At 39.2% G+C, this 26,264-nt stretch overlaps 1 protein-coding gene across 1 annotated transcript in view; it reads right to left on the reverse strand.

Moving 5' to 3' along the window:
- Positions 1–26,264, reverse strand: part of EXOSC7 (exosome component 7) — a 68,941-nt gene that overhangs the window by 16,501 nt on the left and 26,176 nt on the right. Inside the window, exons 2-4 of the mRNA XM_032235107.1 lie at positions 22,878–22,979; positions 8,493–8,587; positions 625–790 (exon numbers count right to left, since the gene is read on the reverse strand). Of these exons, the coding sequence (XP_032090998.1) occupies positions 625–790; positions 8,493–8,587; positions 22,878–22,979 (363 nt within the window). The remainder of the gene's footprint in view (positions 1–624; positions 791–8,492; positions 8,588–22,877; positions 22,980–26,264) is intronic.

Here is a 26,264-nt window from a genome sequence, read left to right on the forward strand (position 1 = left end):
ACAGCCAAAAATGCAAATCCAGTCTGAACATCTGGCTGCTGAATCATATGATGAATTATCATCATCATAAACACAACAGGAACTATCTGATATACAAACTGTTTTTAGTGTTCCATTTAGGAACCAGAAATACCAAATTTCTCCATGGCGTAGTGAATAACAGAACAGAATAACAAAGTTGGATGGGATCTTGGAGGTCTTCTAATCCAGCCCCATGCTCAGGCAGGAAACCCCATACCATTTCAGACAATGGTTGTCCAATCTCTTCTTAAAAACTTCCAATGTTGGAGCATTCACAATCTCTGGGGGCAAGCTAGAATAAAAAGAAGGCCCAGGCAATTGAGGAATATAAAAGAGATATAAAAGGTGAATAACTGAATACTGGCTGGATGACTTTGGGGCAAGTTGTTCTCTTTGAGCCTAACTCACTCACAGGATTGTTGTTGTTATGGAGGAGGAAGGAGTATTGTTCCATGTTTGAGTTACTTACAAAAGTAATAAATGCAGGATAAAAAAATCTAATTAATAAAATAAATGCATCCAAGATTGTGGTAATATTTAGACTTCCAAAGAAACAAGCTATTGAGCTTATATTTAATTTATATTCACTTAGAACATACTCACCAAAACATCAACATAAAGTATCCAGCAATGCTGTCTGGGATTAATACAGAGGGTTTTCAAGTCGATACTGCTCTCATTATTAAATATCCTATAGAGGGTATTTGCGATCTCAGTGCTAAGTTCTTCACCACCACGTCCTTCAAATTCTGGAGTAGCATTTGCTGAACTAAAAAGAAAAAAAATATTATAATTCAGAAAATTTAAGCCACCATTTGGAATATTAAGTATTCATTAAATATAAAACCAAGGATATAAATCACAATCAAGGATATGGACTATAAAAGTTCTCGAACTAGCTCCAAAGAATTAAGTTGGCTATCTTATTTTCTATTCTTTAATAATTTCTCTTTGTTACTAAATTAAGTCCATTAGGTTGGTGGAAATTATTCTTATGAAATAGAACTACTGAATAATTTAATTGCTAAATTCAGAATAAAGAATAATGTTTGAAAACCAGCAACTCTATAACCTGTTAAACAAGATTGATTAAGAACACAAATGCAGTGGGTGGAACAGATAAAGTAATAGGACAATTGGCATAGTTTTAATATATGCTAGTCTATGACAACATTTATTCAATTTGTTTTAATTGTCTATAATAGAAAAAATTATATATATCAAATTGCTAATTTGCCCCATTTCCTATAATAATTACAACTGAATGTCAGTTAATAGAGCATTTTTCCTATTTTTAGAATAACTTAATAAAGATTACAAAGATACAATAGTAAAAGCTAATAGAAACAAGATACAGGTGAAACTCGAAAAATTAGAATATCGTGCAAAAGTTCATTTATTTCAGTAATGCAACTTAAAAGGTGAAACTAATATATGAGATAGACTCATTACATGCAAAGCAAGATAATTCAAGCTGCAATTTGTCATAATTGTGATGATTATGGCTTACAGCTCATGAAAACCCCAAATCCACAATCTCAGAAAATTAGAATATTACATGCAATCAATAAAACAAGGATTGTACATAGAATATCGGATCTCTGAAAGGTATAAGTATGCATATGTACTCAGTATTTGGTTTGGCCCCCTTTTGCAGCAATTACTGTCTCAATGCAGCGTGGCATGGAAACTATCAGCATGTGGCACTACTGAGGTGTTATGGAAGACCAGGATACTTCAATAGCGGCCTTCAGCTCTTCTGCATTGTTCGGTCTCATGTTTCTCATCTTTCTCTTGGCAATGCCCCATAGATTCTCTATGGGGTTCAGGTCAGGTGAGTTTGCTGGCCAATCAAGCACAGTAATTCCACGGTCATTGAACCAGGCTTTGGTGCTTTTGGCAGTGCGGGCAGATGCCAAGTCCTGCTGGAAAATGAAGTCAGCATCCCCATTAAGTTTGTCTGCGGAAGGAAGCATGAAGTGCTCCAAAATCTCCTGGTAGACGGCTGTGTTGATCCTGGACTTAATGAAGTACAGTGGACCAACACCAGCAGATGACATGGCTCCCCAAATCAACACAGACTGTGGAAACTTCACACTGCACTTTAAGCATCTTGCAGTGTGTGCCTCTCTTGGTTTCCAAATGACATGCAAAAGTTGCTCTCATCAGAAAAGAGGACTTTGGCCCACTGAGCAGAGCAGGTCTGTTTTTCTTTAGGCCAGGTAAGATGCTTCTGACATTGTTTGTTGTTCAGGAGCAGCTTGACAAGAGAAATACGACATTTGAAGCCCATGTCCAGAATCCGTCTGTGTGTGGTTGCTCTTGATGCACTGGCTCCAGCCTCAGTCCACTCCTTGTGAAAGTCCCCAACACTTTTGAATGGCCTTTTCCTGACAATCCTCTCCAGGATGCGGTCATCCCTGCTGCTTGTGCACCTTTTTCTTCCACACTTTTCCCTTCCATGTAACTTTCTATTAATGTGCTTTGATATAGCACTTTGGGAACATCCAACTTCTTTTGCAATTACTTTTTGAGGCTTTCCCTCCTTATGGAGGGTGTCAATGATGGTTTTCTGCACAACTGTCAGGTCAGCAGTCTTTCTCATGATTGTGATTCCTACTGAACCAGACTGAGAGACCATTTAAAGGCTCAGGAACCCTTTGTAGGTATTATGGCTTAATTAGCTGAATAGAGTGGGACACTTTGAGCCTAGAATATTGCACCTTTTCACAATATTCTAATTTTCTGAGATTGTGGATTTGGAGTTTTCATGAGCTGTAAGCCATAATCATCACAATTAATGTAATGAGTCTATCTCATATATTAGTTTCACCTTCTAAGTTGCATTATTGAAATAAATGAACTTTTGCATGATATTCTAATTTTTCAAGTTTCACCTGTACAATAGAAAGGCTGCTTGCTGTAATAATAGAAAGAATATATAAAAAAGAAAGAACAGAAAAAAGAAAAGTAAGATGATAGTAAAGAAAAAGAAAATAAAGACTTCCAATTTTTATTACAAGTATAAACTATTTTAATAACACCAACACCTCTTAAATAAAACAAATGACTTTTCTTCCCATATCCCATCTCTTATTTATAAACAATTCCATACAGCATTGTTATTTCAGTTCTGGTGTCAGCAGAAGTCCATTAATGGTTACCAAATATAACAATGTAGCTACATTAACCTTGAGCAAATAATCCAACTTTATATTCCTCCATTTATTTCTAACAATGTTAATGTGTAGTCCATTCAAATAATGTCACAGATTTTAATTTCTTTTCATGTTTTTTGTTGTTGTTTTTCATGAGATTCAAAACTTTTCCTTTATTTGGAAAATATAATTACAGAGGGCAGACAGACTTGCAGAAACATTCAGTAAAAAAAAGGTCTCTGCTTTTATATGAACAACCGATGATGCCAAAATGTAACTACACTAAAGAAATTCTGAGCTGTGGACTTAAGAGACATTAATTATTAATTGCAAACCATTTTATTCTTCACTAGAGTTTTCCTAATTTCTACTATTTACAGTGTATGTTCCTCCACAGGTTTGCATAAACAATGCATTACAAACTCTAGTTGACCAGTTTATGTGGGCTGAAGTAAAATACCCATTCACTCCTCATTGTATTAGGAGATTTCATCAGTGCTAACCTAAGCCAAGAGCTACCAAAATACTTTCAGCAGTCAAATGTCTCATTAGAGGCAAGAATACTTTAGACCACTGCTACACAACATTAAAAGATGCTTATCAGTTTTGACCATGAGCAACTGGGGCACAGTCTGATCATTGTATGACTCACATTGTATCTGTTTATAGACAAAGGCTTAAAACAATAAAAACCAACAATTAAATCAGTGAAGTCTTGGACTGAGGAGGCAAACTGTCTGGTTTGGCACTGCAACCAGTCAAGACAAACACAGACTTCAATGGATAATTAGAACTGCAGAAAAAAGAATTGCTATCTATCTGCCTTCCATTGAGGATCTATATACTGCACGAGTCATCAAGAGGGCTGTGAAAATGCTTCGCATGCTGGACATAAACTGTTTCAACTTCTACCCTCAAAGCGACGCTATAGGAAATTGCACATCAGAACAACTAGACATAAGGACAGTTTCCCCTCCCATGCCATCACTCTGCTAAACAATTAATTCCCACAACACTGTCAAACTATCTAAAAAGGCATTACCATCATTATTCTCATCTTTCCTATTATCTATCTCCTATTTTTTATGACTATAAGTTTGTTGCTTGCATCTTACTATTTAATTGTTTACTTAGTATTCTAATATGATTTATGTTGATTGCTTATTTACCATATTATTTGGAGTATAAGACACACTTTTTCCCCCTAAAAGAGGCTGAAAATTTCAGTGCGTCTTATACTCTGAATGTAGCTTTTTGGAAGCTTTTTTTCAGCCCCAATGAGGTGCTAATGAGTGAAGCATATTCCTTTTCAGGCAAAGCACAGAAGATCAGAAGATTGCTTCACTCGTTAGCACCTCATTAGGGCTGGAAAAAAAAATCACTGTTCCAGCTGGGAGAAGCAAACAACAAAAGATTTGAAGACTGCCTTAAGAGGTACTTCTGTTGTCCAGTTTCTATTTTTGGGAGATACTGTATTTTTTGGAGTATAAGATGCACCAAGATTTTGAAGAGGCAAATTAAAAAAAAAGTTTTTGCACTCTGCAGAACTCCCCAAAATGGCCCATTTTTCGTGAAAACGGGCCTTTTTTTTCACAAAAAGGGCATGAATAGCCTTTAGGAGGCTTATAGAGTGCTCCTGGGGACTGGGGTAGGAGAAATTGAGCAAAAAAACCAGCCATTTTTGCTCATTTCAGCCCTCCCCAGCCCCCAGGAGCACTCTGGAAGCCTCCTAAAGGCTATGCACAACCATTTTGGTGAAGGGGCAGGGTTTCAGAAGGCAAAAAATGCTGTATTCTGTGTTTAAGATACACCCAGATTTTCAGCCTCTTTTTGGGGAGAAAAAGGTGTACCTTATACTCTGAAAATACGGCAATCCTGTCAAGGGCAAGGCAGAGAGTTCTTGTAACTATGTGATTTCTATTCTTTTTGGGATAATCCCTTTAAGAGCAAGGCAGGGATTTTTCCTATTGGCTGTCTGATTTTTCTCAATGGTTTCCTTTAGGCAAGCACTGAGCTGGTTTGTTGATTCAGCTTTATTACATTTTCACAGGTGTGAAATGCTTTTGGCTGAATGCCAGACATCTAGTTAAGCTTATTAAAAGTTTCCCCGGCTGCCTGCGGAAAGAAAAAAAGTGGCAAAAAGTGTAGTTTTATTATACTATTGTGTTTGCTTGCTTTTCTGGTGTTCTAGGAATAAAAATGAATACCTGGTAGGCAGAATCCCCCCCCCTTATTTTCCTCCCCCAAAACTAAGGTGCATCTTATACTCCAGTGCGTCTTATTCTCCGAAAAAAGGTAGTATCCAATCTAGTATCCATGACTAACACTAAGTGTTGTATCTAATATTATGAGAGGTATTTAATTTATTCATTTATCCATTTAGACTACAGACCCAGTATTTCTGGTTGTATTTCTTCTTCATACTAATCAGGACAGATCATCCTTTGTTAAGGTGGAGAATAACAGTTCTAATAAGAACTTAATTGTTCCTTTCCCCCCTTAAATTTAGCATTTTGGAATGACATTGAAAAAAATGGATAATTTGGCAATCTAATGAAATGGACACTCACTTTAATCAATCTAAGGAAGTAATTCACAGAGAAGTTTCAGATGGTAAAATTTATTCAAGTGGTAAGATCCCTAATATAATATGCATACTGCCAGAGTATGTTCAGAGACTGGAATAGAAATGATAACAGGTCAGCCAATGGGGACTCTTTGAATAGTGAAACATAGTATTTGTTTCAGTGGTGGGATATGACTGGTACACCCCGGTACAGGCGTACCGGTGCCTGCTGGGAGCACCAGGTACTGTTCCGGTACGGTGCTCCGGAGGGCCCACCTGCCGTCCTTACCTGTATTTGTGCCAATCGGCGCTTCCATGCACAGAGCATATGGCCCCTGTGTGATGCTCCACAGAGCAGGTGGAGCGTTGTGGGCAGTGAGTATGCATCCGTGTGCATATGGTGGACACCCAGCCCCATTGCACCATACCTGTTGCAATGGGATCCGGAACCCATCTCTGATTTGTTTTTATGGGGCCTTAAGAGACAGTTTGGAGTCTGGGTGTGGTTTAGACTTGCTAAATTGTATAGAAGAGTTGGTTAGGCCTCTGTAACTTTGCTCAGCCTTCTGTACAATGTAAGCCTCTGTATCTCTCTACTCTGTAATGACTTGCTTCTATGAATATTGCTTCTGTGTTCCTGATATTGTATGCTGAATCCTGCTATTTGGTATTGTATATAAATAAATTTCTTATAATATAACTGAATCCTGCTGAAGTTCATTTACTTGTGTGCTTGCTGGATGTGCTGCTGCAAACAAAAAACTCTTGACACATACTCTAATCCCGTGATGCCTATGGCATGCGTGCCAGAGGTGGCATGCAACACCCACTCTGATGGCATGCGAGCCATTGCACCAGTTCAGCTCCGCTACACATGTTCATGTGCCTACCACCAGCCAGTTGGTCTTCAGGTTTCTGTTGTGCATGCATGGGGGTGGGGCATGTGCAGGGGAGCTGCACGCACATGCATGGGGTGGGGGTGGGGCACACGCATTGCATTTTGGGGGTTCGGGCGTGCATACGTGCATTCACACACTCACACTTGTGCTTTGGGCCCTCAGTCCGGAAAAGCTAAGCCATCACTCCTCTAGTCAAACTATTTAAAATTTTGACAGTGAAATTGAGCTACAAGCATAAGTAGCAGATGCCTGTGCAATATACATAGGAATCATCATCTCAGAAATGACAATGGTTTTCTGCTACTACTACTGTATAATATCATACTTCACCCAAATGACGAGTAATAGAACTAGGTAACTCTTTAGCTAAAGCTATCTTTTCTTAGGACTTTGTGTCAATTTTTAAAGGATGGGGAATAGAGAATTCTTATTCTTACAGAGAATTCGGTAATCTTTACGATATAAATGTTAGAGAGGGAATTAGAGCAATGTAGTTTTTGCAATCAATCCTACATGTACGAATAGGACTTCTATTTTACTTCTGCTATTGAGGGAATTCAACTCTCTGCAACCAAATAATAGTAAAAGCCCCTGAGAAGTTCAGAAGAATCGACACACATAGGTCCCTTTGTTCCTCTGGCAGATAATCTACTAAATTGACCAACAATATTTTAATACCACACTCAGGTTTGATACTAGATTGAAATAATCTGATTTTTAGCATTATTAATGAATTATATAGTTAACTAGTTTTGTTTAAAATTATGAATTGATATTTTATATGTGTATTCTACCCTGATTCATCCTTGGAAGATGTATATACAATTATGTGATCCATCCCTGGAAATTTCTGTTTTTCTTCCCTGCCTTCAGGAATAGTTTATTTCTTAAATCAAATCTTCTAGAAATAGAGGGAATTGTTTTCACAATGTTTAATCTGTTCAGATCTTTAACACATTTTGGGAAAGAACCAAGAAGATATGCATTTAACTATAACAATATTTTTTTTGAAAAATAAAAGATCAAAGAAAACTTGTTATAAATTGTGATGTATATCTTATGTACACAAAACTCATCTACGTTCAAAGAAACAGATTTGGAACAATCAATTTGCAAACAATTTCAATTAAGAATTGGTATAATATATAACTAATCTTAACTATTAACTCTCTCACCCTGATTATTAGAGATCTGTCTCAGTCTTTATTATTATCTTCTGAGCTTTGAGGGAGAAAAAAATCAGTTTCTCTAACCTTTTTATACACAGCTCAGTGTAAAATAACGAGATAGCCATACAATTCCAGGGACTATCCTGGTCCTGAGCAAAGATAAGAAAAATAATGGAAAGAAAGAAAAGAAAAACCTATTATATTAGCTTGCTGAATGTATCTAATGATACATTTGAGTTTTTCAAGCAAATACATATTTATTTGCAAAATGAGTAACTGGAATACAATTCAAATTAACCTGGATGCTTTTCAGGGCACTTCTGAATCCTTATTTTCTTTCTGTATAAAAACAAGGCATTCTATCACTAATGTGACTTTTTGTGTATGTGTGCCTTCACTTGGTGCTGACAAGATTTGCCTTTGGTAAGATTTTGGAAATGGTTTGCCATTGCCTTCTTGTAAGAACTGAGAGACAATGACTGGCCAAAATCATCCATCTGGCTTCAGGCCAAAGATGGGACTAGAACTCATGATCTGTAGATAACATGATGCTTAACCCCATACATAACTAGCTTAACCACCATATGTAACTGGCTCTCAAGATGACTTTTACCTGGCAAAATCATTTTAAATATTTGATAATCAAATACAAGCCTCCACTGTGAATACTTAAACTAACCAATCAACAAAGAATTCCAAGCAGCCTTCATTTGGTTTCTCCAGCTTTGGTGTTCCCATTTCTGCCTTGACTCCAACCAGGATGTCTGTGTGTCCCTGTTATAACAGAGATAGATAGGTTTTCCAAGTTATTTAAGTTCTTACAAACTTATATTTCCACATGAATAGCATTATCCAGCAATTCTCCTTAAACATGAACTCTGAAAATAAAAATACAGTTTTAAATGTTTTAAATTCCCTCAGATAACCAACCAACTTAAATACAGCATTAGATAGACATCAATCATGGTCAAGAATGATCCATATCTGATATGAATGACACTGGAATTAAGAGCAAATGTACAAGAGATAGAAATTAAAACAAATGTATGGGCAGATCATAACCCAATAAAAATAAAATGAAAAGGACAAAGGAAAAATTGAGATGGATGAATCAAGCTATACTAAAAGATAAAGAATTTATACAAACAATAGAAAAAGAAATGGATTTCTTTTTAAAAGAGAATAGAAACAAAGAGACTTAACTACAAAACATATGGGATACAGCAAAAGCATATATTTGGTGAGTAGTCATAATCTACACAGCAAAAAAGAACAAGAAAAAGATGCAAACACAAAAGAGATTAGCAGAAGAACATAAAAGACTTGAAATAGAATTACAGAAAGAACCGGAAAAAGAATTTAAAAAAAACAAATGGAACTAATAAAAGACAAACTTAACTTAATGGAAACAGAAGAACTAACACAAAAAATTAAACTAGCAAAACAAAACTACTTTGAAAATGCCAATAAACCTGGAAGATGGTTAGCATATAAACTAAAATAGAAGAAATTGATAGTTTGTTACATGAAAAGGGAATCCTTCACTACCAAAATGAAATCAAAAAGAAAATAATTCAGAATTACTATGAAAAATTATACAATCAAGAGAAGGTGGCAGAAGAAAAAATAAAACAATATTTGGAAAAAGCTGAACTACCCAAAGTGCCTGAAACAGTGAAGGGTATGTTACATGAAAAGATAATGATAATGGAATTAAAAGTGGCAATATGGGACAAAAACAAAACAAAACAAAACATCAGAACTAGATGGATTATCAGCAGAACTTTATAAACACTTACAAGATATTTTAGGTTTGCCAATGTTAGAAGTCAAAACACCAAACATGTGGATGGAAGCAAATATAACTCTAATACCGAAAGAAGAATCAGACAGAACACAGAAAAAAAATTACAGGCCAATATTACTATTAAATGCATATCACAAAATATATGCTTCAATAATTGCAGAGAGATTTAAAAGATTTTTGAATGAATTTATACTAGACCAGAATGGATTTTGACCTAAAAGGCAGATTAAAAATAATATGAGAATCATCCTGAAGATGTTTACATTCCGAAAAACAAATGCCGTTGATTTTTTTAGATGCACAGAAATCATCTGATAATGCAAATTGGCAATTTATGTTACTACAATTAAAATATATGGATTTGGGTGAGAAATTTATCAACATGATTAAGGCAATATATTCTAAACAAACTGCAAAAGTAATGGTCAATGGGGAAATGACAGAGAACTTTAACATAAGGAAAGGCACGAGACAAGGATGTCCCTTGTCCCCTTACGATTTATATTAAGTATTAAACAGAAACATCAGACAAGATCCAGAAATAAAAGGAATGGAAATTAAAACAGAAAAATATAAACTGCAGATGACCTAGTATTTATCTTAGAAGAACCACAAGAAACTGGATCCAAGTTAATAAAATGATAGCAGAATATGGTAAAGTTGCAGGATTGAAAATGAATAAAGAGAAAACTAAAATATGAGTAAAAAATGTTACAGAGAAACAATAAAAAAAGCTGGTGGAGAAGATAGTTATTCAGATAGTTAAGAAAGCTAGATACTTAGGAATTCAGTTAATAGCAAGTTGTGCAACTATTAAAGAAGATAATTATATGAAAATGCTACAACAAATCAAATTAGATGAAGAAATGGAAAAACCTGCAGTTATCGATGATAGGAAGAATAGGAAGAATAGCTACAATAAAAATGAATATCTTGCTGAGACTGTTATTCTTATTTCAAACAATTCTGATAAAATTAGAAAAAAAATCTTTGAAGAACTAAATATAATGATATTAAAATATATTTGGCAAGGGAAAAAAACAAGAATGAGATTGAAACTACTATAATATATCAAACATAAAGGGGGGGTTGGATTGCCAAATTGGGAGTTATGTTACCAGGCCTCTGCACTTGCCTTGATGAAAGAATGAGTAAATATGAGACATAAAAGATTATTAAATTTGGAGGGACATGATCTCCAATTAGGGTGACATGCTTTTCTCTGGTATGGTAAAAATAAAATACATGGATACTTTCAAAGACATTTTGTTAGAAATGCATTGTTGTTAGTATGGGGGAAAATCAAAGAAAGACATTATATGAAAATACCAGTCAGCTCTCCATGATGGAGGCACTGATACATCCAATGTGATTAATATGGAAAAAAATATAAGATATAATGTCATCTCGAATGACAAAGGGGAATTTAAACAAGAATTGACCAATCAAGGGATTGATTTAGCATGGTGGCCATATGTGCAAACACAATCAAGACATGAGAAAGATGCAAGAATGTATGATTTTTATAAAGAACCAACAGAACTAAATCAGATATTACTAGGGACAGATAAAAAGGGCGGTACTTATCTGATACGCCTCTTCTCATAGTGGGGGGAGGAGTATCCAGAATGGGTTGACCTTGTCCTCTCATGATTGGATGAGTCAGATAAGCTCTTTGGGCAACGCCCCCGGGCCAGCGGATATTCCCCATATTTGACAAAGAGCTCTATCTGACTCGTTGCACCATTCACTCCAGACTCTTAATTCAGTTCTTAGCTTTATCGTCTTCGACATCAATATTTATATAACTTCATAAAACAATGAACATAACACTTAGTCGTACAAACATAGTCAGGGAGGGACTGGATACTCTTCCCCCCACTATGAGAAGAGGCATATCAGGTAAGTACCAACGCCCTTTCTCCATAGTGATGGGGGAGGAGTATCCAGAATGGAACGTACCAAAGCCTGCATGTCCCTAGGGAGGGAGATCCCTGAGGCCCCATGTCCCCCCCTCATGCCAGTTGAGGCATGGGCCCCACCCTGTGAACTGTCTGTGGCTGCGCTCCGCGTGGAGTGAGCTGTGATATGATTGGTGTCTGTAAGCCCTGTGATTGGTATGCAATGGCAATGCAGGTTCGCCACCACCTGCCTATTGTGGTGGAAGTCACCTCATTACCCAGGACCTGGTTGGAAGGAGACAAATAAAGTTTCGGATTTCCTGTTTGGCCTGGTTCTCCTGCGGTAAATCCTCAGAGCCCTCCTTATGCCCGGAGTCTGCCACTTCTTCTCCAATGGGTGAGAAGGGTCTGGACAGGAGTTGGGCAAATCAGTTTCTGGTCTCAATGGAAGCAGGGGCCCACCCTGGGGATGAAGGATGGATCCAGTTGTAACCCCACCCTGTCTTGGTGGAAGACACAGAGATCCTCCCTGGTGAACAGAGCATGCAGTTCGTATATCCGCCTGGCGGAGGTGATGGCCACCAGAAAGGCCACCATAAGAGTCAGGAACTTAAGGGAAACTGTTCGTAAAGGCTCAAATGGAGCGCTGTTGAAGCGTCCCCTACCATGTGTAAGTCCCAGGAAGGGTACCTGAACACCGTGTGTGGTTTGGAGTTGGAAGCCCCCTTGAGGAATTGCCTGACCATAGGATGGTGAGTCAAGCTCTGGCTCCTGCCACGCAGGAGAACTGACAAGATGGCTGAAACCTGTCTCCTAATCGTGTTAGGAGCTAACCCTCTGTCCCAGCCTGCCTGGAGGAAGTCCAGAATCTGAGACACTGAGGCCTGGATAGGATTGTACTCCAGGGAGTTACACCATGAGGCAAAGGCCCACCACATGGAGCCATAGATACGCTCTGTGGAGGGTGTGCGGGCAGTCTGGATAGTCTGCATCACCCTGGGGGGGGGGAGAGGTCTTTCCCCAGGATGCTCCGCTCAAGAGCTAAGCGGTCAGCTGGAGCCATTGAGGGTCTGGGTGCTCCAGCGACCCCTGGTTAAGGGATATCCCCTCCTGGGGGATTCTCCAGGGCCTCTCCCCTGAAAGCAATTGGAGATCTGCAAACCACGGCCTCCGGGGCCAGTGAGGTGCCAACAGAATCCCTTCCGCCCCCTTCCGAAGGATTTTCCATATGACCCTGGGGATTAGGGGTAAGGGCGGAAAGGCATACTGACGACCCCTGGGACAGGTGCTTCGCAGAGCGTCCATCCCTTCTGCCCCCCATGTCTGGTACCTGGGGAACTTCGGGAGCTGAGCGTTGAGGGCCGTGGCGAATAAGTTGACCTCTGGCCGTCCGATGCACTCCGCCTGGTCCTTGAAGATTGCTGGCTGCAGCTTCTGCTCCAAATTGTCCACCTCGATCTGGCTGAGCCAGTCGGCTCTGATGTTCTCCACCCCTGCTATATGTTCTGCCCTCAGCGAATGCTGTCTAAGATCATAGGCTATCTGAGGTGCTTCTGCGATTTCTCATAGTTGGACATCCCATTTTGAGTTTGTGGTGGGCTCTGGCATGGGGACTGGCCTGTCTGACCCTTTTCCCCCCGGCCATAAGGGTGCTATGATTCTATGGCTAGGATTAGTGCAGAGATATTCTGAATGTAAACACAGACGGAGTTCAATGGTCAGCCACTAGAGTGCGTGTAAAGATGAAATGAGGGAAGCTAAGGCTCACAATAAAGAAAAGCCTGCCGCAAAGGTAAAATAATAATAATAATAATAATAATAATAATAATAATAATAATAATGATAACAACAACAACAATAATAATAATACGCCGTTGCCAGTCCCAAGCCTGGATGAGAAAGGAGGAGGGTTGGGGTCAGGTTGGCAACCTGGCTTCATTAAAAAAAACCGCCACCCCATACAATATGGTGAAAGAAACGAATAAAAATTTTATACCGCATCGGTTGTCGGGCGGGTTAACAAGGGCCGCGGCGGATGATGGGGTCCCTGGACATCTGTCGACAAGTGGGCTACAAGTGGACCACCCAACAAGACAACAAAAATATAGTGCAGATGAAAACCGTGCCATAATGGCCTGTTACTACAATTCAGAGCCAGAAAAAAGAGGTTATTTAAAGCGAATGTATGAATTATGGAAACAACAATATCCAGATTCAAATATTAGTGAACAACGGCTAGCAGATCAAAGGCAATTTATTATACGGAATAAAGTGTTTAGTGAAGTTGAACTTCAGGAAATTCAGGCAAATTGCAAAACCAAAAAAACCAATATCACAAGCGGAAATAACTGATATTCAAGACACAACTAAAGACATTATAGTAGAACTCCAAGAAGAAGCTCTCAGGAAGGAAATAACACCACCACCACTAGAACCAGTTATCACTGAACCAACTGATGAACTAACTCAAAAACAAAAAGAATTGAAGGATAAGATCATGGAGCATTTTCTGCTTAATGAGGAAAGGCAACGTTTACCATCACTAAAAACTGTGCCTAAGAAAATTTTGGCCCCTATCATGAAAATGGTTAATGCAGTGTTTTCAACAATTGAATTGGGATCCATCTTGGAAATGAACCAGTTAATGTACAGCGCAGCTATAATAGTCACTAATGAACTAGGCACTAAAATCAAAGTACCTAGTCACACAACAGAAAAAACATCAAAGCCAAAGTGGAAAATCCGATTAGAACAAAAAGTCAACAAATTAAGGGCAGATGCTAGTAACTTAAAGAACATGCATGAGCAACAGCTTAAAAACAACAAAATGATAGATCGGCTAATCAGAAGATATAGATTGGATACAAGAAACATCAATGAAGCTGTAGAGATTGTAAAACAGCAGATAACAGCAACAGCTAGAAAAATCGAAAGATATGAGGCACGAATCATCCAATATAAACAAAATCAGCAATTTCGATCTGACCAACGGCGTTTTTATCAAAGTCTTAATGTCAATGGTGACACCAAAAGTGAAAAACCAGAAAAGCAGGCCACAGTTGAATTCTGGAAGGAATTGTGGGAAAATGCAAAGGACTACAACAAGGAAGCAAAGTGGATACATGACTTTGAGAAAAGCATTGGCAACAAGTGCAAGTATTAGAAATAACAACTGAGATGGTCAAAAATCGAGTAAAAAAGGTAAAGAATTGGACATCACCTGGAAAGGACCAATTACATGGTTTCTGGCTCAAATATCTGACCAGTTTACATGCAATATTGGCCAGGCAACTGAATGAATTTTTACAAAAGGGCCAAATTGATGAATAGTTGACAACTGGAAAAACATACTTGATTCAGAAAGATGCAACTAAAGGAACAACACCAGAAAACTACAGACCAATAACATGCTTGCCCAACAACCTTCAAATTACTCACAGGCATTATTGCAGATAACATGATGGATTATTTGGAAACAAACAACATCTTGCCTGTAGAGCAAAAAGGCAACAAAAGAAGGAGCAGGGGCACAAAAGATCAGCTCCTAATTGATAAAATGATATTAGAAAATTGTAAGAACAGAAAAACGAACTTGAATATGGTCTGGATTGATTACAAAAAGGCATTTGACTCACTGCCACATAGTTGGATCATAAAATGCTTACAAACAACTGGCATTAGCAAAAATATTACATCCTTTACTGAAAAGGCGATGAAACAATGGAGAACTAAGTTGGCAGTAGGGAATGAGATCTAAGCGAGGAATTTTCCAGGGTGATTCACTTTCACCTCTTCTCTTCATCATCGCAATGATCCCACTATCAGTAATCTTAAAAAACAAAAAACAAATTAGGCTCCCAAACAGCCAAAGAAGCTGAAAAAAAATTCACATTTAATATATATGGATGATTTGAAACTCTATGGAAAGTCAGAAATAGAAATCCAATCATTGACAAACACAGTCCAAATATTCAGCACCGATATTTCAATGCAGTTTTGCATGGAAAAATGCGCCACTGTATCCATAAAAGGGGCAAAATCACTGCATGTGAGGGAATTGAAATGCCCAATGGCCAACTAATTAAATGCAATGAAAATGAAGCCTACAAATATTTAGGCATTCTGCAGTTGGATAACATCAAGCATGGAGAAGTAAAAACTATTGTCAGGCAAGAGTACCCAATAGAGTTAGGAAAATTTTGAAATCTAAATTGAATGGTGGAAATACAATCAAGGCCATAAATACCTGGGCAATACCAGTTATAAGATACACAGCTGGTATAGTTAACTGGACACAAGCTGATTTGGACATTTTGGACCGAAAAACCAGGAAACTAATGACAATGCACTACAGTTTACATCCACGTGGTGATACTGATAGACTATATCTGTCCCGAAAATCAGATGGCAGAGGATTATTACAAGTGAAGTAAACAGTTGAAGAAGAAAAACATGCACTGGCTGATTATTTAAAAGAAAGTCAAGAACATCTATTAATCGAAGTAAAGAACAAAAATCTACTGAAGGCCCAACAGATGAAACAAGAATACAGAAAAGATGTGATAAAATCAAGAATGGAGAGTTGACAGAACAAAGCACTGCATGGGCAATTTCTGGAAAAAAATAAAAGATAAAGTGGACAGTGAACAAACTTGGTTATGGTTAACAACAGGTACATTAAAGAAAGAAACAGAGTCACTAATCCTGGCTGCGCAAGAACAAGCTATTCCGCACAAAGGCTAAAATCGAAAAATCCTCTGATGATGCCAAATGCAGACTTTGCAAAGAAGCTGTTGAAACTGTTGATCACATACTCAGCTGCTGTAAAATAATCGCGCAGACTGATTATAAATTACGGCACAATTCAATAGCACAGATGATGCATTGGAATTTGTGCAAAAATTATAATATTAAAACAGCAACAAACTGGTGGGAACATCAGCCTGAAAAAGTCACCGAAAATCAGATGGTCAAGATCTTGTGGGATTTCCGTATACAAACGGACAAAATACTGGCGCATAATACACCAGACATCACACTGGTTGAGAAAAATAAGGTCACAATCATAGACATCGCAATACCAGGTGATAGCAGGGTCGCCGAGAAGGAACATGAAAAAATCGCAAGATACCAGGACTTAAAAATCGAAATTCAACGACTATGGCACAAACCAGCAGTGGTAATTCCAGTGGTAATTGGCACACTGGGTGCTATTCCAAAAGCACTGGAATTACATTTAAAACAGTTAAAAATTGACAAAATCACCATCAGTCAAATGCAAAAAGCCGCACTGCTTGGATCTGCACGCATATTACGAAAATACGTTACGACGTCCTAGGCCCCTGGGTGGGGCCCGACTAGTAACCAATGCCAAATCCGGCGAAACAACTGGCCGCTGTGATACAATTGTACAACAACAACAACAACAACAATAATAATAATAATAATAATAAACTCCGCCGTTGCCGGTCCCAAGCCCGGATGAGAAAGGAGGAGGGTTGGGGTCAGGTTGGCATCTGGTCCCGTAAAAAAAAAAACCGCCAACCCATACAATACCATCAGTCAAATGCAAAAAGCCGCACTGCTTGGATCTGCACGCATATTACGAAAATACGTTACGACGTCCTAGGCCCCTGGGTGGGGCCCGACTAGTAACCAATGCCAAATCCAGTGAAACAACTGGCCGCTGTGATACAATTGTATAATAATAATAATAATAATAATAATAATAACAACAACAACAACAACAACAACAACGACTGGGTGGGGCCCGACTAGTAACCAATGCCAAATCCGGCGAAACAACTGGCCGCTGTGATACAATTGTATAATAATAATGACTATGGCACAAATCAGCAGTGGTAATTCCAGTGGTAATTGGCACACTGGGTGCTATTCCAAAAGCACTGGAATTACATTTAAAACAGTTTAAAATTGACAAAATCACCATCAGTCAAATGCAAAAAGCCGCACTGCTTGGATCTGCACGCATATTACGAAAATACATTACAACGTCCTAGACTCCTGGGTGGGGCCCGACTAGTAACCAATGCCAAATCCGGCGAAACAACTGGCCGCTGTGATACAATTGTATAATAATAATAATAATAATAATAATAATAATATAAAATAAAATACAAAAGCGGGCATCTTCCCACATGTTAAAAACAAGAAAGATTAAGGAAACGACTGGTCCCTTGCTGGGAGAAAGTGGCCAGAAAGTGACAAGCAGCAGGGGTAAGGCAGAACTATTTAACTCATGTTTAGCATCTTCCTTACCCAAAGGGATAAAACAGTTCAACCTATCAAGAACAGCACCCCAAAAATCAGATTAGGAACCCAAGATGAGATAGGAAAGAAATGGTAAGTGAGCACCTGCCTACCCTAGCCAAAGTCCAATTCCCAGGACCGGATAGGTTACACCCCAGGGATCTGAAGGAACTCCAAACAATTGAACTATATCTTTCAGAGAACCTGGAGTACCGGAGAACTATTATATGATTGCTGATGTGGTTCCCCTCTTCAGAAAGGGAGAAAAACAGATCAAGAGCCCAAAGCCAACATGGGTTTGTCAAAAACAGATCATGCCAGACTAGCCATATTTGTAGATTTTGTAGATTTATTTATTTATAGGCCGCCCTTTTCCCTGAGGGGACTCAGGGCGGCTTACAATCAAAAAAGGAAGGGGGGTGTAGGACAATACCAAAAAGAAATGTGCACAAAGTAAATTAGACAGTAAAACTCAACATTCACTCAACATTCGGGAGGGGCAAAAATAAGATTATCCCCAGGCCTGACGGGCTAGCCAGTTCTTGAGGGCTGTGCGGAAGGCCTGGACGGTGGTGAGGGTACGAATCTCCACGGGGAGATTGTTCCATAGTGTCGGAGCCGCAACAGAGAAGGCTCTCCTCCGAGTAGTCGCCAGTCGGCACTGACTGGCGGATGGAATACGGAGGAGGCCAACTCTATGCGATCTGATGGGACGCAGGGAGGTGATTGGCAGAAGGCGGTCTCTCAAATATTGCCTTCTTAGATACAGTGACAACATTAATGGACCATAGGAATGCCATCGATATAGTTACTTGGACTTCAGCAAGTCCTGATAAGGTAGACCATAACCTACTACTAGATAAAGTAGAAGAATGTGGGTTAGACATTGTCACACCAGATGGCTTTGTAACTGGTTGACCAACCACACACACCTGTACTCCTCGATGGAACTGCCTCTTCATGGAGGGAAGAATGCAGTGGAGTACCCCAAGGCTGTGTTGGGGCCAATACTCTTCAACATCTTCATCAGTGCTTTGGATGAGGGTGTTAGGTGTGTAAGCTAACAGTTGGGTTAGCAATATATATGCCATGATAGTAGTACTGTTTCTTTAAGTACTGCTGTTATCTCAAGCGGTCATAAGAAGGAGCCAGAATGACAGTTAGCTCTCTGTTTGTTAAATGCTGCTCAGTGGGGGGACTCATCAGATTTGCAAATGACCCCAAGCTGGCAGGAATAGCCACCACTCCAGAATACAGGCTAAAGATACAGAAGGATCTTGATACATTTGAACATTGGGCACTGTCTAAGAAAATGAGATTCAATGAAGTAAGGTTCTACCTTTAGGCAACGAAAACGAAATGCACAGGTACAGAATACCTTGCTCCACAGTAGTAACTGTGAAGGGGATCTTGAAGTCCTAGTGGACAACCCTTTAAATATGAGCCAGCAGTGTGCAACAGCTGCCAGAAAGACCAACTCAGTTTTTGGCTGCATAAACAGAGGAATAGAATCAAGCTCCCATGAAGTGTTAATCCCACTTTATAAGGCCTTGGTAAGGCCACATTTGGAATTCTGCATTCAGTTTGGTCACCATGCTGTAGAAAGGATGTGGAGACTCTAGGGAGAGTGCCAAGAAGAGGGGACTGGAGGCTAAAGCCTATGAAGAATGGTTGCAGGAACTGGGTAGGTCTACTGAAAGGAAGCACTAGGGGAGACATGATAGCAGAGTTCCAATATCTCTGGGGTTGCCACAGAGAAGAGGCAGCCCGACTATCCTCCAAGGCACTTCAGTGCAGAACAAGAAGCAATGGGTGGAAACTAATCAAGGAGAGAAGCAACTTAGAACTGAGGAGAAATTTCCTGACACTTAGAACAATTAATCAGTGGAACACCTTGCCTCCAGAAGTTGTGAATGCCCCAGCAGTGGAAGTTTTTAAGAAGATGTTTGGTAGCCCTTTGTCTGAAATGGTATAGGATTTCCTGCCTAGGCAGGGGGTGGGGCTAGAAGACCTGCAAGGTCCCTTCCCACTCTGCTATTATATTGCATAGTATTGTATTGCATTGTATTTTGCTCTTTGCCTAGTCGCCCCCACCCTTGGAAGGCCTTCAGGGGTAACCTCTAACCTGATTGGAGGCTCTTCTGTACCTCCATTGAGAGCTGCAGCCTTTAGCAGCCGGGCTGATTACTGCTCCCCCCTCTGCTTGTGTTTTTCCAGGCTGCAGGGGGCTGCCATCTTGGGCCACGTGGGGCCTCTCCTCCCCCTTCTTGCCAAATGGCTCTGCGGGGCAAATACCATAGCCCCGCCCTCAAGAATTAGCAACAAAAAACACAGCTTGTGCTACTAAGAGCTGCTGGCCGTTAACTGTGGTCTCCTTCTGAGAGCCTTCTCACCCCCGCCTCTTTCTCCTACTTAAAGGAGAGTGTTCTTAAGGGGGGAGCCTTCTCCTGTTACTTGGCAGTCAGAAAAGGGACAGAAATGGGCTTGCATACATCGTGAGGCAAGGTTGCTGTAACACCGGGGGACAAGCCGAAGGGGATCCTCCCCCCAGGGGAGGAGTTCTCAGGTTGGGGGGGTGTCTTCCTGCTGCAAGCCTTGTGGCAACTGCCTCTGTGATTCATCTAGGAGGTAGGTTTGGAGGGGGGGGGATTGATCCACCGCCTGCCTCTTTAACCTCCTTGATAAGCCTCCTTTTGGCCCTTTGCTGCCCCCCCCTTGGCTAATGCCTCTGCGATGGTTTCTCACCTTTTTAAGGGCTCCTCAGAGCCTCCGGTGGTGGTGTTGCTGGAGGGCTGAGAGCTGGGCTCCTGCCGGCCTCCTCTGAGCTGCTGGGGGCCGCCATCTTGGACCACGTGGTTTCAAGATGGCCCCCGGTTCCAAATTCAAAAGGCTCCTCTTTGCTGGAGCACATGGAGATGGCTTGTGCTTTGCAGGGTGCCATGCCACTGGAGGCTGTCTCTCTCGCCTCCCCCTGCCTCCCGCAGCTCTTTCTGAGCCTCTCCGGCTCTCACCTTGTTCACTGGTGATAGCTGCCAGCGCAGGCTTTCCAGGGCGTTTTAACAACCCGCGGTTCATGGCTCAACCCCTGAGGGGAGTGGAGGAGCGCTCCTGCTCCTGAGAAGCCTCTGTGGCAACGGCTTGCCTCTAGGAAGGAGGTGCCCTGTCCTGCTGCTTGCCCGGCAAAGGTCCTCACTGAGTGACTCCGTCTCGCTCAGTGGCCAGGGCAGCGTGCCGCCCCAGGGGGCTTGTGGCAGTCCAGTCCTTGCAGGAGGAGGCTGTGTGCGATGTAGGGAGGCAGGATTCGTGGGGTCCAAGTTTATTTTCCTTAATCCTTTGTAAATTACTGGAGGTCCAGAGTGATGCAACCTTTCCAGTGAGTGGATGAGTCAAATATGGGGAATATCTGTTGGCCAGGGGGCATTGCCAAAGAGCTTATCTGACTCATCCAATCATGAGAGGACAAGGTCAACCCATTCTGGATACTCCTCCCCCCTCACTATGGAGAAAAATAATTTTAAAAATGCATAACTATCTACTGAGTATAAAACAACAACAAGTGAAAGAAACAATAATATAGGCTAAAAAATTTGGTTATTCAATAGAACTAGACAAATGGCAGAAACTGTGGAATAGAAATGGTAACCTAACAATGTCAACAGAATATAAAGAAAATTATACAAAATGTTTTATAGATGGCATTTACCACTAGAGAGACTAGCAAAGGTGTTTGAAAATCTATCAGGTAAATGTTGGGAGTGTAATCAGATACTAGGTTCATATTATCATATGTGGTGGACACACCAAAAGCAAAAAGAAAATACTGGACTAAAATACATACTTGGTTAGAAAAAATGATAAAGCCACAGATAGATTTGAAACCAGAAATATTTTTGTTGGGTATATTTCCAGAATAATATAATAAGGGGAATACATACTTAATTTTACATATGTTAACGGTAGCAAGAATTGTGTTTGTATAACAATGAAAAAATGAAGAGATCCCTACAGTGGAAAATGTGATGGCTAGATTAACATTTAAAAGAAAAGAAAGAAACATAATACTTTTTAACATAGGATTTGTTTTACGAGTGGCAAACAGAAACACAGGTTAGAAACTAAAAAGATTAAAAAGATAATAAAAACTTTTGCACTGTATTTTATATACATACATACACACATGCATGCATACATACATGCATACATTCATTACATACACACATATATATATAAATAAATAAAACAAAAAAATACAGTATTAGGTAAACTTGTAAAACTAATTGATGTCAATATCTTATCTATTTGGATAGCTATTAAATATTTAGATATTTCCATGATCCATACAACAAAAAATAGACACCCAGTGCTCTCCAAATGGTTCCAAAACTATTTGATTGTTTTGGTGGTTTGGTTTGGTGGCTCTGGGTTTAACTGTAGAATCCTTGGTGCTCCCTGAGGACCTTGATTATTCATTTGTAGACATTACTAAAATAGATAGCTTTATCAATGCTAGTGAGTGTGAAGCTTGCTCCCTGTTTATATACACTAGCACCCTGCCATTGTTGATGGAACTGTGATTTTCTTCTTGATAATTCCTTGATTAGGGTATTATTTTCTGCTTAAGGGAAAAAAACTGAGCAGAAAACAATACTCATTTAGCTGTGCAACAATGTTAATTATTATATTTATATTCCACTTCATGTTCAGAGACGTATAATGCTTGCTCTTTGCCCCTTTCAGCATTTGTCCACAAAAACATATACAGCTATCTTGAAGTAAGTCTTGCTTTATTGGGAGCAAATTCAGAGCACATTTATAAATAAGGTCTAGGTTATTCTTGTAGCAATTTCTTCTGCTTGCCAATTAGCATAAACACAATTTGGTAATTGAAAATAATATTTCATGCATTTTCATACCAAGTACATTCTGACCTAGAAGAGCCATGTATTAATTTTTAACTTAAGTCTAGAATCCTATACTAGAATTCTTAAGTAATGAATTATGTGCTGATTTCATAAAGAGAAAGATTCCTTCTTCAAATAAAATCAGTGAATATAATGGCAGGGTAGAATATGTTAGACATACTTACAAGTTTTACTCTAGCAGATCCACTTGTATTAGATGTCACATCTGTTTCCACTTCTATACATCTATAATCTTCACAGCCACGGCCATCAACTCGAAGATCTTCCTACAATACCAATTATAATACCGTCACATTATGCCATCACAATGTCAAAATTTGCATTGTTTAACAGTAAGGTAAAAATTACTTAGAGAAGCAAAATTGTGTATTATTAATGACTTTATGGATTAATATAAAAGCAGTCCAAGGAAAGTTTTCTCTTAATTTTAGTTACTCTTGCAATCAGCTCACTCAATATTTAAGCAGGCCTCATTCAAAATAATCAACTCAATCATGATTTAAAAACATCCTTATCATACTATATCAAGGCTCAAGGTTGCATTGCAAATTTCCTTCCCTATATCTACGCTCTGATTTTATGTCAGGTGAAAAAAATGAAAGCTGCTTTTGCTAAAAACAAGCTAAAATCTCATGCAACTTATGAAAAATTATCAAGATATTCAAATAGCTTGTTCTTGGTTTGTTTTAATTACTTTATTAGGCTTTCCACCCACATCTTTATTAAAGAAACTATGTTTTTTTTTCCAACTGTTTCTTTAATCTTACATCATGTGCAAAGGATGCATAGGCAAAATATGGAAGCATAATGCATAATAGAGGTCATTACTGTATCAATAATGAAGAATCTATATCTTTCAGACTTTGACTCAAACTTAACATGTGAATACAGTTACTATGATTGGTTTATAAGGGATAGTGGGAATTGTAGCTGTTCTAGGAAAATCAGTTTCCCACAGTTTGATTCATGGTTTCAAAATTACCACATGAAGTGAATCTTAAGACTGTTGACCAGACCAGTTATACAAATCTTTTAAAATGCCCATGCTTTGCATTTACTGGTTGAAATATTTCATTATTTTTTAGGAAGATTAATTTACAATGCATAAAGCATTTTTATTACTTCCCTTCTTAAATGGTTTTGCTTTTGACTATCAAACATTGCTATGACTCATAATGCCATTTTTATTTTATTTTATTTTTTTTTTTTTTATAGATTTTATTGGTAAAAAGAAAATACAACATCCATAACTTGTAACAAAACAATACAACTACATTTCGAGATATTCCCATACTATCAAATCATTATAAACATCAAAGGTTAGGTATCTTTCCCTCCCTCTTTTCTTCCCTCCCCCCTTACTTCCTTCTCCCCTGCCTTCCCTCCTTTCTTTTCTCCTTTCCTTCCCCCTCCTTTCCCTCCCTCGCTCCCCCCCTCCTTCACACATACCTTCCCTCCTTCCCTGCCTCTTTCCCTCCTCCTTCCTTTTCTCTTAATCTCCCTCCTTTCCTCCCTCCTTCCCTCCTTCCTTTCAACTCACCTTCTCTCTTTCTTTCCCTCCCTCTTTCCCTCTTTACTACCCTCTCTTCTTCCCTCCCTCCTTCCTCCCCCAGTTTCTTCTCTTTCTTCTCTCCTTCTTTCTTCCCACCTTCTTTCCCTTCTCTTCTTTCTCTTCCTCCTCTTTCTTCCCCCCTTCTTCTGCCTTTCCTATTCTTCTCCTTTCTCCTCTCCATCCAGACTTCCCTACTATCCTCCTTCCCTCCCTTCTAACCTTTGTTACATTTGCGTATTTTCCTCTGCTGAGGACAATCTGGTTCTCTTTCCCTTTCCTTGCTTGAAGAGGCAAGGATTATACGTCTTCTCGCCTCATCTAAAATGAAGTTTGATCACTAATTTCATGCAGGTAATTATAGCGAATTTCCTATCAGCTTTTTAAAGTTTTCCCAGCATTGTAGCGTGACAAAATTGCTCGACAGTGGGTTCTCGCCCCTGATACATTTCTCCTTTCGTTTATCTCTCAGTTGTTGTATATTGTTCATTTGAGTTATTGGTTTAATCGTGATAGGTTAGTTAGCTATCTCTTTTTATGTCTAGGTCTTCACTGACTCATCAAGCCATTTGTATAGCTTCTCCCAGACTGTATAAAAGTCTGTGTCTTCTTTGTCATTAATTCGCATCGTCAGTCTGTTCATTTCTGCTAGTTCTAAAATTTTATTCATCACCATAGTGTTGGTAGGGGCATTTTCACTCTTCCAGCACTGTGCGTAAACAATCCTTGACGCTGTCAGAATATGGACTAGGAGGTATTGGTCAGATTTGCAAATTTTTTGATCTATTATTCCTAATAAGAAAGTTTCCGGCTTAAAGCATAGTTTAATTGACAGGATTCCATTCAGCCATCCTAGTATTTGCTTCCAATATGCTTTGGCTACCGGACACGTCCACCACATATGGTAGTACGTGCCCAGCACCGTTTTACATTTCCAGCATATGGCTGAAACTTTTGAAGACATTTTCGCCAGTCTTGTCGGTGGAAGATGCCAGCGATAGAACATTTTATATATATTTTCTTTATAGGCCGTCGACTTTGTCAATTTTAGATTCCATTCCCAGACTCTTTCCCAGTCGTCTAGATCTATTGAGTGGCCGATGTTTTGGGCCCAGGTTACCATGACTTCTTTTACTCTTTCTGCTTCCGTTTTTCGAATCAGTAAGCAGTTGTATATTTTTGAAATTAATTTCTCATCTGGTCCAATTAAAATTTTATCTAATTCCTGGTTCTTGTTCTGGAAGCCAGGTTGTGCTAGATCGAATTTATGTTTGTTTTGAATTTGAAGATATGGCCACCAATCGATGTTTATTCCCTTATCAGCCAAATTTTCCCTGGGGTTTAGTTTGTTTTGGTCGTCTAGCAACTGTTGGTAGGTAACAATTTTATCCAAGTTTATCAAATTCGGGTATATCAGGGCTTCCGTCGGAGATATCCATTTAGGTAGTTGCGTATAGTATCTCCTTCTAATTTCGAGCCAGTCCTTAATCAATACCCCCCTTAAATGGTAACTACTAAAATAATTGTGGATTTTATTTCCCTCGCACCATAAGTAGTTGTGCCACCCGTATTGCAGGTCGTGGCCCTCTATTGTTAAGATTCTTTTATTAGCTAACATTACCCATTCTTTTATCCACATAGTTGTTGCTGCTTGATGATATGTTTTCCATTCCGGTAATCCCATTCCCCCTTGAGTTCTTTTATCCTGCAGGTGCATATATTTTATTCTGGGCTTTTTACCATTCCATATAAAGTTACGAATCATTTTGTCCAAATCATTATAAAATTTTTCCCCTAGCTTAACCGGTGCCGTTTGAAATAGGTAGAGGATTTTTGGGAGAACATTCATTTTAATTACTGCGACTCTTCCCATCAGTGATAGTTGTAGTTTTGACCAGGTTTTTAAGTCCTTTTGGGTATTCTGTAACAACTTATCATAGTTGTCTTCTTTTATGGAAGAGCACTTCGCAGACAGCCAGATCCCTAAATACTTAATTTTTTT

The sequence above is a fragment of the Thamnophis elegans genome, chromosome Z, assembly GCF_009769535.1.
Source record: "Thamnophis elegans isolate rThaEle1 chromosome Z, rThaEle1.pri, whole genome shotgun sequence".
Classification (NCBI taxonomy): domain Eukaryota; kingdom Metazoa; phylum Chordata; class Lepidosauria; order Squamata; family Colubridae; genus Thamnophis; species Thamnophis elegans.